Source organism: Microcaecilia unicolor, chromosome 1, assembly GCF_901765095.1.
Source record: "Microcaecilia unicolor chromosome 1, aMicUni1.1, whole genome shotgun sequence".
NCBI classification, from domain to species: domain Eukaryota; kingdom Metazoa; phylum Chordata; class Amphibia; order Gymnophiona; family Siphonopidae; genus Microcaecilia; species Microcaecilia unicolor.
In genome coordinates, this window is record NC_044031.1 from 378,461,957 (window position 1) to 378,475,917 (window position 13,961).

Consider the following 13,961-nt stretch of genomic DNA (forward strand, 5'->3'; position numbering starts at 1 on the left):
CTGAAGCAAATTGTGAACAATGTAGAATATTAAATCTATCCAGGTATAAGGAGAATTGTTTGCTGATTGTTTCTAGTATTTTTCTGAAAAGAGGTACACTAGCCACTGGACGGTAGTTTGCTGCCAATGATACGTTTTAATAAAAGTGAATTTTAAAGATTGTTTTTCAACTCTGCCTTGACCAAGCAGTGCACTCGGGGTCTATATTTTTGATTAGAAGTGGTTCTGTTTGGAAATGATTGTTTAAAATAACATAGTAAATGACGGCAGATAAAGACCTGAACGGTCCATCCAGTCTGCCCAACAAGATAAACTGTGCTCGTAAGCATCCCTAGTAGCGATCTGACTTCCTTAAATGTCAATGGTTGAAAGACTTCCCAGTTCTGGTCCTCTCTGTGATCTTGGATTGAGGACTTCCCGGTAATTGAAGTTGAGTTGCAGCTTAGACTATTTTCCTCGGTTGGGGTGCTTTAGATACTTCAGTCCTGATTTGAATGGCCTTATTTGTGAAATGATTAGCTAGTGTGGATGGGCATACTTGATGTGTAAAATTGCCAGAATTAGTGGAGGTTAAGCTTTTAACTAATGAGATTAATTTTTTATTGTTAACAACCTCTTGGCCCATTAGATTGTTGTAGTACTGTAGTTTGGAATCAGTAACCTTCTTTTTATAGCACCAGATATGTCTTTGTTCTTCCTCCATTATTTTTCAAGGTGTCGACATTCCCATTTCAGTTAGGCTAGTTCTTCTGAAAACTGTGGAGAGAGTCTGGTTCTCCTGACCTTTTTAGTAGTAAGTAGAGCAATTTTGTCCAGAACTGCTATCACCTTAGTGTCCCAGATGGATTTAATTGAGTCTTGTGTAGGAATACAGGGGTTAAGGGAATCACTCAGCTTACACCAGAAGATGGCCTCATTGATTTTACCTCTAGTGGATATGAGGTTGAATGATTTGTGTTTGTTTAAGTTCGACATACAGAAATCAATAGTAAAATTGAGTTGGAAGTGATCTGACCATGGTACTAGCTTCCAATCAAATGAGCTGATCAATCCAGTAGGATAGGAGGACATGAAGTGTTACATATGGCCTTCTTCGTGAGTAGCACCCTTTGAAAAAAATAGTTGGCTGCGGTCATTCAGAAATGATTTGAAATTGTGAGCATTGATGTTCGCATCATTCTCCAAGTGTAGATTTAGATCTCCCAGGAGGATGATCTTGGAGAATTGGGACATGACAGAGGAAATGATCTCAAGGAGTGATGGTTCAGCTTTGGACCAAGTCCTAGATGAATGGTAAATAAGGAGTAGATCGATTTGCCTTGCCTCCTTTGAATCGCCACAGAGTTTGCATAGCATGTATTCTAGTTCAGGGAAGACGCCTGAGCTAACTAAAGAAAATGGAAGAAACTCTTAAAAATGAGTGCAAGTCACTTCATGTTTATTGTTTGAAGTTTTCTGTTTGTTGATTCATTTAATAAAGCTTCCTGCCTAAACGTTTTTTTAAAAATGAGTGCAAGCCCACCAACATTTTTACCTTGTCTTGGAGAGTGAAGAATGTCATATCCAGGAGGGCATAAGGGAGGTAACATCGGGCTGTTGACCTCTGTAATCCATATTTCTGAGATAAATAAGAAGCCTAGTTCTGAGGAATCCAGAAGATTGCTGAGTACGAGCGTCTTGTTCCCTACTGACCTGGCACTGATATAAGTGGTGGGGATGGGAGTGGGTTGAGGCTTTGATTCTGTGGAGGGTTATGTTTATGTGGTAGGTAATATTTGAGCTGATGTAGTAGGTTAGATCAGTGTAATAGGAAGAGGATACGTCTCTGGGGTCAGTCTCTAGGGTCAGTAAATAAACACTGAGTGGCTTGCAAAGGTCCACTCTGAGGTGTTGTTCCTGGCCAAGTCTGTAGGTGGGGCTGGGACTGCACCATCGTCGGCGATCTCTGGTGAGGGAGTCATCGATGGTGAGTGAGGACTTAGTGTCTCAGGAGCTACCAGAAAGGAGTGCCCAGACTGGGTGCAATCATCCATAAGCTAATCACTAGCCTCCCACGAACAGTCTCATGAGGGATAGATTACTGCAGGCCAGCCTTTGGTTCTCCATGCAGAGGGAGAGACTAACAAAAAAAAGGGGGGAGGGAGCAAGAAGAAACGGGCCTCAGATTCCTGCTCCTGTGAGCTGCCTAGGTCAGAACCAACTCCTGGTCTCCTCTCGTTGGCCCAGTGGATCCCTCTACCCTGAGCTCAAGCACATGACTCCGGTGCTGCATTGATAATTAAGCTGATACTCACCAGGATCACCGTTGTAGAAACTGCAGAACCTTCAGTGCCTGTTGATCCTCATGCTGCTTCAAGTCCACCTAGCAGGGACCCACAGAGGACCGATGTGGAAATCAACTGGAGCAGAACAGGTTGGTCTTCTTAATTTTCTGATTGGGTCGCTGGAGCCAGCTGCGCTTTTGTTCTCTCTGTTGGCGGTCCTCTAGCTGGTAGACCAATGCGACTGCAGAAAGGTGTGTGCAGCGAGTGGCTGGAGAAGCGGTTACTTAAAAAAAATAGCACTGCATACCACTATGAGGTTTTCACACTCCTTGCCGCTCGCAACTCTAAATCAGAGCTGTATTTTCTCCTGCACTCTGCAAAATACAAAAATAAAAGAGACATACATTTCACAAAGCAGGCACACCTCAGTCTTTAAAAAGTATAAAATAAAAATATTTTTCTACCTTTGTTGTCCGAGCACTTTATTTTTCTAATTGGGCTGGTCCCAGTCTCTTTTCCACTTTCCACATGCCAGTCTTCTCTAAATTCTTTTCCACATTGGCGTTTCCATTTCTTCTCTCTCCTCTTGGCTTCTTCCTTTCCTTCTCTATATCTATCTGGCAGTGACCTTTCATTTCATGTTCCCCCCCCCCCCCCATTTGTGTTTATCCCCCTTTCTCTCACCTTAGTCTCTGTTTCACTTCTGATCATACTTACTAGCATTTACCGTTGCTCCCTCTGTCTCTCACTTAATATCCAGGCTCCTAAACCCCTATCTTTTCCCATCTTCCACCCACTTCCTTAGCCCCCATTCCCATCCTATTAGCCCTCATCTACCCTCCACTGGATCTCATCACCCTATCAGTCCCCAGCTCCATCCTTTTCTCTTTCATTCCCTTGTTTCCAAGGCCCTATACCCCATGCCCTTCCTTCCTCTTCACCCCTTGCAAGGTTGTGTCACTCTCCTTCCCTCCCTTCTTCCTTCCCTCCAAGGTCCAGTTCATTTTCCCTCCCTCTCCCCCTCCACAAAGTCTGATGTTGCTTTCCCTCCATACCACCCTGTCCCCCCCCCCCAAAGTCTGATGTCGCTTTCCCTTCCCCCCCTCCCCACAAGGTCTTGTGTCGCTTTCCCTCCCTCCCCCTCACAAGTTCGGTGTTGCTCTTTCATTCTTCCTGCCTCCCCCCCCCCCCCCCCCCCACAGGGTTGGTGTCATTCTCCCTCCCTCTGTTCCCACAAGGTACGATGTTGCTCGCTTTCCCACCGCCGCTGCCGCCGGGTCCTGCATCGCACGCTCCTTCCCCCCGTCTGCAAGCTCCAGTGTCTTTCCTCCACCTCTCCACTATGTTTCCCTGTAGCCTTTCCATCTTCCAGGCTGCCGGCAGCGTTAGCAATGTAAGCACGCTGCCTTCGCGTGCCAGGAAGCCTTCTCTGTGCAGGGAGCGGAAACAGGAAGTCACAATACCAGTTTAACTAAGGAATCTCGAACCTTCCCTGGACATACCACTTTGAAGACAAGAAGGTCTAAATGAATAGGTTGCAATGCATTTTATTGTCTGGACTGAGCTGCCTAGCGCTTTAGACCTTTCTCTTGCTGTCTTTCCGCAAAGGCTTTCTTCACATTCAGGTCTCTAAAATGCATCTCATTCCACTTTCCTGTAAAAAGGACAGTCCAAAGGTCAGCAACTGCTTCTCTTCAGTGACAGCCCTTAAAGGTCTCATTCTTTATACCAAAATTATGTGAAACTCTCTAAAGCAGTGTCATAGGCCGCATGCCTCTAGGTGATTCATACCAGTATCTTTCGTACTCAGACTGAAGTCCTACCATTTCTATCTGCCTTGTCCCAGTCCATCCATCACAGATTATAGTAGCATCACTGCCCCTACCCAATTCATATCAACATTGCTAATACTTGTTTTGAAGTTTCTCTACCCATTCCCAATCCATGTTAATCCCCTAAGCACCAGCACATCAGTGTTCACTGCCAAACTCTTCTGACACTTATGGCAGCAATTCTGTAAATTGGCAGCTTAGTTTAGGCACCACAAAGGAGCATGCTTAGGGGACTGCCTAAGCGGTTATAGAATACTAGTGCAAAGCCACATTAGCACACCAAAAGTTAGGTGAACCAACTTACGACAGGTCAATGTCTGGCGCAAGTGGCTGCCTAAGTGTATTGCGCACACATTGCTTAGTAACACACCCATAACATGTCCACGCTCCGTCCACATGTATGGCCCCCAGCAGTTGAGCTAATAAATTGCGACCAACTTAGCACTATTCTATAAAGGGCACACGCCTTATATAGAATAGTGATTAGCACGGATCCTGTGTCTAACTTTTAGGCACTGGACTTAGGCCTGCTGAAACCTGAAGAAAATGCCGGCGTCCAAGTTAGTTGGTTAGGTATTATTCTGTAATTCCACACGACTTTTCGGAGTGCCCCTGACACGCCCATGGCCATGCCTTCTTTTGAGATATGCATCATGGGAGTTAGGTGCCGTGACTTGTAGAATAGCAGGCATCCAGATGCATGCACAAATTTTAATGAGTGACAATTAACATCAACAATTGGTTGATAGCATCCAATTATTGATAGTTCATTATGCAATTTATTTGTGTGTGCATGTCGGAAACATGCACAAAGTTGGGTGCACAACTTTGGGCACCACATATGGAATCCGGGGGTAAGCGATTTAGGTATATTGTTTATTCTGATTCTAATGTTGTATTACCACGTGGTGTTCAAAATATTCTGCTTCCAACAACTGCTGCTGTAAATCACACTTGTTTATTCTTACTTTTATTAAAAGGACCTCAGATCTTCCCAGCTTGGCTGTTCTATTCAGAACTCTTTTGCATGATATTTTCTTACATGCGCTCAAGCTGTTTTCTGGAAGTATTTATTATCACCGGTCCTATATTTGCTATCAAATTCTTTCAGAGGTCAGGATTCTAAATCACTGAAAAAAACTCCCACTCGGAGAAAAACCAGTGATTCCTGCCCTCTGAAACACAGCTTCCCCTTGTGTCAAGCAGAATATTTTCTGCAACTGATTCTGTCCTACATTTACATTTAAATAGGGTTAAATGCAGTGCTCAATCTCACAGCTTTTTGTTTGTAGGATCTCTATTCTCCCCAAACATAAACAGTCTGTACTTAGCTTCAGGGTATTCCGTGAACCGCCAGCTACAAGCTGTTCCGTGAACCACCAGCTACAAGCTGCATGTCACTGCTTCTTTCCTCTTTCCCATTGTGATGTATTCTGATTCCTTCTGTCCCTTCAACAAGAACGTCTCGTTTCGCTGCTCTCACTGCTGCGTCAGGAAGGAAACACTATCTCTGACATCCTCCTTGCATTTTTTCAAAATGGCCGCGGTTTTTGTAACAAACGCTCGAGCTTGTTCTTATCCAATCAGCTATTCCATTATATTTAAAGGGCTATTGCTTTCACTTCTAGTACTTGAAAATCAACTTTCTAGAAAAACGCTTTCCATTCTACATTTTTATTTAAACCATATGGTTCTATTGTGTTGTACTGGTAAATTAGCTTTTGTTCTTTTTGCCATAATTTTGATTTTATATCCCCCCCTCTCTTTCCCTGTTGTATCTGTTCAATCACCATGAATTTCAGTTGATCAAATGTGTGTCCTGTTGTAATGCAATGCTGTGACATTGGTGCTTCCGGTCTTCTATGAGTTATACCATGTCTGTGTTCTATCACTCTTGTCTTAAACTTTCGTGAAGTGTGTCCTATGTAGATTTTTTCACATGGACATACACAGGCATAGATCACATTCATGGACTCACAATCTGTGTTTCCTCTGGTGGTTAAGCTTTTATTTCCATTGTTCCATATTAATTGAGAACCTTCGATCATATTCTGACATACACTGCACCTTCCACACTTCCTGTGGATTCCCAGTTTCTGTTCATATTTCGACCACACATCTGAATTACATAATGTATCCTGGAGATTAGTGTTTCTGCTATAAGATATCATCAATCTCTGATCTTTGAATTGCTCTTTTGTCTGTAATATCTTCCAATGTTTTCTAATGATAGTAGCCACCTTCCTAGACTGGTCATTATACTTGAGAATACAATTTAAGTCAGTGGTCTGATGTTTTATTTTTGATCTCAGAAGCCAATCCCTATTGTTATATCTTGCTCTCTTCCGAGCTTTCCGCACTATTTTTGATGGATAGCCTCTCTCCAGCAATCTCTTTTGTAATTCCTCCGATTTGTCATTATATACTTGAGTGGAATCACAGATTCTCCGATATCTCAAAAACTGAGAATATGGGAGACTCGTCACCAAATGTTTAGGATGCATGCTGTTAAACGCCAAAAAAGAGTTTCTATCAGTTGGTTTAGTGTAGATGTTTGTGCGAATTGTTTTTCCTTCCTTGTGCATCCATATATCCAGGAAATTCATTTCAGTTTTGTGTACCTGATATTCAAATTTAATTGTCACATGGCATTGGTTCAATTCCTCTACAAATAGCCCGAACGCCATTTCTGTATCTTCCCAAAGTACAAAGATATCGTCTATATAACGACCCCAGTATTTTACCTTATTAAATTTTTGGGACTTATAGATGAATCTTTTTTCGAACCCTGCCATGAATAGGTTAGCTATCGAGGGGGCAAACGTGGCCCCCATCGCTATTCCTGATGTTTGCAGATATAATTTTTCATCAAACACAAAAAAGTTGTTTTCTAATGCCAATTTTGTTAATTGGCATAAAAATTCCGACGGAACTTGCCATGGCCTGGCCCTTGATTCCAAAGCTTCCTGTACTGCTTCTAAAGCTTCACATTGAGGAATAGAGGTATACAATGCGCATACATCCAATGATGCTAATATTGTAGTGTTGGAAAGTTCCACCTTTTTTATTTGGTTCAAAAAATCGGTGGAATCTTTTATATATGCCGGTATTTCTTCCACCAAAGGACGCAGAAAGACGTCTACATATTGGCAAATACGTTCTGAGATAGAATTACGTGCTGAGACTATAGGTCTTCCTGGAGGTCTTTCTAGGTTTTTGTGAATTTTTGGGACTGTATACAAAATAGGAATCTTGGCCTTAAAATGACAGAGAAAATTATTTTCTTTAGATGTCACAAATCCTGCTTTCATTGCACCTTTTGTCAAACTTTGCAGCTGGGCTAGAATATCCAATGAAGGATCCTCCTCCAGAAGTTGATACGTGGATTCGTCCTGTAGCTGGCTGTAAATTTCTTCCATATAATATTCTTTAGATAAGATAACTATGGCTCCGCCCTTATCCGCACGGCGGATTACTATGGAAGGTTCTTGTTTTAGCTGTTGTAAAGCTTTCCATTGTTTAATTGACATGTTGTGCCATGTTTTCTGATGCTCTTGCTCCATTTGTTCAATTTCCATAAGCACCAATTGCCGAAATATTCCAATCGTGGGATCTATAGGCCCTGGAGGCGTCCACATGCTCCGAGCTGCACAGTTTGAAAATGAATGCCATGAATCTTCATTCGTGCCAAAATATGTTCTTAACTGTAATACTCTAATGAATTTTTCAAAATCCACTTATTGTTTATGCAATAAGGCCTACCACATAAATGCGTAACTGCCAATTATTGGCACTAACCATGTACGTATGCACTACTATTCTATAAACTAGGGGCCCTGTTTACTAAGCAGTGTTATAGGTGCGTTAACATTTTTAATGCGCGTTAACCATGTAGGTGCGTTAACCATGTACATGCCTATGATATCCCTACAGGCACCTACATGGTTAGTGCGCGCGCTAAGTGTAGGCGTGCTAAAAACACTAACGCGCCTTAGTAAACAGGGCTCATATTCTATTTGCTGCCTAAATTTAGGTGCCAGCTTCCACAATTGCCTTTCATGTATTTTGCTCCTATGCTACTGCTGGGTGACATTTCCATGACTAACTCACATTCTCTTCACCTGTCCATGGCATACACTAATGTCACACTGAAATCTCTTGTCACTTACCACTTGCTCCATAATTATATGAAAGTCACCAAAAAGTGCACACGCAAATTTGGACATGCGTGCAATTTAATTGAATAATAAGACAATTAGGGCCTTATTCTATAAAAGTTATGCTCCTAAATTTATGCTCCTAAAGTACAAGCGTAATCTATTTTGGAGCATAGATTAGGCTCGTAATTTAGGAGCATAAATTATGGTCATAAATTTAGGAACATAAACTTTATAGAATAAGGCCTTAGTGCCAATAATTGTTTTTTTAACAAGCAATTATTGGCACTAATTAGAGTTAATTGGAATTTATGTGCATAAATTTAGGCGTGGGATCTACGCCTACAATTTATGTGTGATCTGAAAAAGGGGAATGCAGAAATGGGAGAGTCATGGGCTTAATCGGGGCATTCCTAAAATTAACGTGCATTGTTATAGAATAACGGGGATACATGCCTAATGTAGGCACGTACATTTGAACCACATTTCAGCTGCTGCAAATGGCCAGGCCTAAAGTTAAGTGCAACTCCCAGGTTTAAGCAGTATTCCATAAGCCATGCCTAACTTTAAGCACGGTTTATAGAATAGTGCTTTTTCGGTGCTGATTTTTAGGCACCATATATAAAATCTAGCCCTTGGTGTCCTATCACTAATTTTTTCAGTTCTCCAGTCATGTGTGTTCTCTTTAACTCTCATACCCATATCATCGATCTTCCTTCCATGCCAGTGCCGCATGTCTATTTTGCTCAACTGATTCACTTCCTTGGTATATGAATCTTGCACAAGAGTTTTCATTGTAATTGGTACACCTGCAGGAGTGAAAACATACGAGGAGAAAATATGAATAATAGTTATCATGATAGAGAAGCATACAATATGTAAAACATAAAGGGGAATAAATGGTTCCCAAAGTTAGGCACTGGGATGATCCACGCTACATTAGTATTCTGTGAAGGGCGGTCTGTGCAGACCTACCTTTACATAATACTAGCTTAGCCATCCATGCCCCTCCAATGGCCACAACCCCCTTGGAGTTGCACGCTATGAAATTTAGGTATGCATGTTATAGGCCAGGGTGTAGGGCAGATTTACGTGTAAGTGCTAATTACTGCCATTTAAGTGCTTACTAATGCCAATAATTGATTGTTATCACCCAAACTTGCGTCCCTAACTTTAACAACCTATACAGAATCCGGTGGAAGGTTCATAAGATTAGGAATGTGCACAGGTAAATAGGAAATGTTCCTGATTATTGAGCATTTCTTTTTGGTTCATTTTAGACACTTGTTTTAAAATAAATTTACATGAGTAAATCAATCAATTTTTGCACATGAATTCATAGATTAACGTGTGTGAAATAAAGTTTGTGTGCACTAAATTTTTAAAGACAAAGTTAACAAAAGAAATGTGTGCTCACCAATGCACATCCCTACACAAGACTCATTCATTCTGCCCAAGACTGGTACACTACACAGTTCTATCTAACAGCTCCTTAGCTAGACTATTTAAACTTGTCTCTGGAGTCCCCCAGGGCTTAATCCTAGCTCCTACACTACTTAATATTTTTCTTGCTCCTGGCCCAATCGTTTGACTTCACTATTGAGCTTATTTTCGAAAGAGATCGCCGGCCATCTTCCGACACAAATCGGGACATGGCCGGCGATCTCCTGATCCCGGCCAAATTGGTATAATCGAAAGCCGATTTTAGCCGGCCCCAACTGCTTTTCGTCGCGGAGCCGACCAACCTTCAAGGGAGGGTACAGAAGGCGGGATGGTGTGGAGTAGGGGCGGGATGGGGCGTGGTTACGAGATAGCCGGCTTCACCCCATAATGGAAAAAGGATGGCTGGCTCAGACCAGCATTTCGCCGGCTGCACTTGGTCCATTTATTTTTAGGTCCAAGTCACAAAAAAGTGCCCCAATTGACCAGATGACCACCGGAGGGAAACGGGGATGACCTCTCCTTACTCCCCCAGTGGTCACCAACCCCCTCCCACCCAAAACAAATTTTAAAAAAAAGTTTTTTGCCAGCCTGTATGCCAGCCTAAAATGTCATACCCAGCTCCCTGACAGCAGTATGCAGGTCCCTGGAGCAGTATTTAGTGGGTGCAGTGCACTTCAGGCAGGTGGACCCAGGCCCATCCCCCCTACCTGTTCCACTTGTGGTGGTTAATGTTGAGCCCTCTAAAACCCCCAAAACCCACTGTACCCACATGTAGGTGCCCCCTTCACCCCTTAGGGCTATGGTAATGGTGTAGAGTTGTGGGGAGTGGGGTTTGGGGGAATTTGGGGGGCTCAGTACCCAAGGTAAGGGAGCTATGCACCTGGGAGCTATTTTTATTTATTTTTTTAATTTCTAGAAGTGCCCCCTAGGGTGCCCGGTTGGTGTCCTGGCATGTGAGGGGGGCCAGTGCACTACAAATGCTAGCTCCTCCCATGACCAAATGCCTTGCATTTTGCCGGGTTTGAGATGGCTGGGCCCGATTTCCATTATGGCTGAAAAACGAAGCTGGCTATCTCCTCTAAACCCGGTGATCGATTTAACCAGCCCCAACCGTATTTCGAAAATACGGTTGGCTCCGCCCCCAAAAATGGCCGGCCACCTATTTGGCCGGCACCGTTCGATTATGCCCCTCTATGTATGTTTATGCAAACAACATTCAATTCTTTGTACCCTGGACCCCTCAAACTCCCACAAGATCATCACTGTGAACAACAAACTAATTGAGATTACAAATTGGCTTCATGAACATAATCTCAAACAAAATCTTAGAAAATCTAAAATTGTTCTCTTCTCTAATGAAGACAACAAAGTTCTGTCTGCACCTGTCCTTCTCTGCAATACCCCAGTCCCCTGGGCTCACACAGCATGCATCTTAGGAGCTATTTTAGATTCAGAGCTCACATTCAGGCCCCAGATATCTCAAGTCATTCAGCATTCCTTCTATAAACTACAGTTTATCCGGTCCATACAATCTTTACTACATCCACCAGCACTTAATATCCTGATTCACTCTCTAGTAATTAGTCAACTTAAATTATTGCAACTCCCTCTATAGAAGACTGCAGGTCAAACACCTCCATCGTTTGAAGATAATCCAAAATACCACAAGTAGGATCATGAAAAAGTAAGAAAATACATTCACATCACACCTCACTTGAAGGAAGCCCATTGGCTACCCCTCTCCCACTGCATCACTTATAAGATAGAATTACTGGTCTTTTAAATTAAAAACTGAGGTGCATCAGCTTATCTTCCAAGCCACTTAATACCTTACTATCTATCAAGGGCACTCAGAACAGCCCAACAAAATCGCATGGTCATCCCTAGCTATAGAGAAGTAGTTCATGAAAAAACAACCCCCCCCCCCCCCCCCCCAGATGTTCCATTTTCTCTGTTCAAGGACCTGAGTTGTAGAAGTCACTTCCAAATCACCTCCATATGCAGTCTTCCTTTGACCAATTCAAAACTGATTTTAAGACTTTTCTGTTTAAAGATGCTTTCTACTAGGCCCAAATGTCCCTCTTGTTTTATTTGCAGACCTTAGTCACGAGTCCCTGACTTCACAGATACATACCTTTTGTGTCTCCCCCCACACACTATCCTATTTGCTATTGTAGTTATGCCCCCTTCCCATCCTGTTTTGTTTTGTACATTGCTACACTACTCTAGACTAGTTTAGACTGTAAACTGTTAGTTTGACCTGTCTATTGGGCCGGATAATAAATTTGAAATAAATTTGAAATCAACTTGAATAGATAAGAAGAGAGGACCAGTCTCTGTAGTAAGGTATCAAGCACAGAAGAGTGGTGATGACCAGAAAGGGAATAAAATACTCAAAAGTCCACAATCAGCAATCATTCAGTACAGTCCACCAGCAACAGGGTTCTAGGACTGTATAAATACCAGATTCTATACAGAACCTCTGCATATACAATGGATTTTTAGTTCCATTTCCTCCACCTCTGGTTCATGGCTCTCTGATACATGGCTCCTAAGGGTATAAATGGTGTGGACTTTTCGAACACTTCCATTTCATGGCTCAGTTCAATTGGTCAAATACTCTTAACAGGTTTGTTGCTACTTGTGTGCATCTCCGATTCTGTATTGTTTCTTAAAATGCTTGCTAGGTATGTTTACCCATTTTGGGGAAGAGCTTTGGGTGTGGGAGTCTGGGAATCTTTTAGTCAGCTGGTGTAAATAATTACACCTAAATCACAAAAGAACATAGGTAGATTATGAGGAAAGGCTAAAGAGGTTAGGGCTCTTCAGCTTCAAAAAGAGATGGATGAAGAGGGATTTGATTAAGGTCTACAAAATCCTGAATGGTGTAGAACAGGTAAAGGTGAATAAATTTTTCACTCTTTCAAAAAATACAAAGACTAGGGGACACTCAATGAAATTACATGGAAGTACTTTTAAAACAAATAGAAGGAATTATTTTTTCACTCAAAGAATAGTTAAGCTTTGGAACTCTTTGCAGGAGGGTGTGGTAACAGTGGTTAGAGTATCTGGGTTTAAAAAAAAGTTGGACAAGTTCCTGGAGGAAAATTCCATAGTCTGCTATTGAGATGGACATGGGGGAAGCCCCATGGGGGTAGCATTGAATGTTGTTTCTATTTGGGTTTCTGCCAGGTGCTCATGGCCTGGATTGGCAACTGTTGGGATCAGAGTGCTAGGCTGGATGGACCACTGGTCTGACCCAGTATGGCTATTCTTATGTTCATTTTAATGCCAATCCTTAAACTGCATGCTATCACATTTAGACACCATTTATGCACTATGAATAATACAATAGCTGGAATATTGGCATTTATGTGCATATATGCACACATATGCACATATTTGACAGCATTCTGGTTATTTACATATGTTCCTAATCCTTGGTGTCTTATTTATGGAATTAACCCCATTGTGAAACGCACATGCAAATCAATGTTTTTAAAGGTTTACAACCTCAACAATTTAGCAGTATTAGAAAAATATATTTAGCCTCTTTGGGTCTATGTTGACATACTGGCCTCTACCAGATATTTCCCCCATTTTGTAATGTCTGTGCTATTACATAAACTGAGATGTCATGGGTACTTCCTAGCTCATTTTATGTAGTATTGAATATTCATAGAAAATGTCTGCTTGATGGCTTCACTGTACCTTCCAGCAGAGGGCGTCTGGACCTTCATTTATACGAATGCATGTTCCATAGTCCAATGTGATCCTTTTCCAACTTTGAGCAATTATGGAAAGGCCAGCACTGGAGTTTTTCCTCCTTTTCTGGGTTTAATCCCTATCAGTAGAGGTTGCTGTTTTTGTTTACTTTTATTAAGTTTTTTGACATAAAGGGAAAGAAGATAAATTGCCATTCCATGTCATTTCTAAGTACACCTCATCATGTCCCCATGTCTCCCAGACTGAAGTACAGACCCGCAAAGACGCAAATCTACATAGAACGATGTAAGCAACACTGAAAATAAATAGAAAAAAGGCACTCCTATCAGAATTTGCGGCAGAGATCTCACACTCACGTTCAAGCTCTCTTAGCTGTATGGCTTATACCCTAATATACCACACATCAAATACCTCCAATATGCTATCATTTGTAACTTTGAGCACAAAGAGTACACGCTAATGTTTACCTCAACACATCAGCTTGTCCCTTCCTTCTTTATAAACTGCCCCCTCCCATGCTCTGTTGAACGGCCTCTTAC

General features: G+C 42.0%; 1 protein-coding gene across 1 annotated transcript in view; it reads right to left on the minus strand.

Moving 5' to 3' along the window:
* Positions 1 to 13,961, minus strand: part of TEX33 (testis expressed 33) — a 140,533-nt gene that overhangs the window by 18,250 nt on the left and 108,322 nt on the right. The window contains exon 6 of the mRNA XM_030190069.1: positions 8,952 to 9,062. Within this exon, the coding sequence (XP_030045929.1) occupies positions 8,952 to 9,062 (111 nt within the window). The remainder of the gene's footprint in view (positions 1 to 8,951; positions 9,063 to 13,961) is intronic.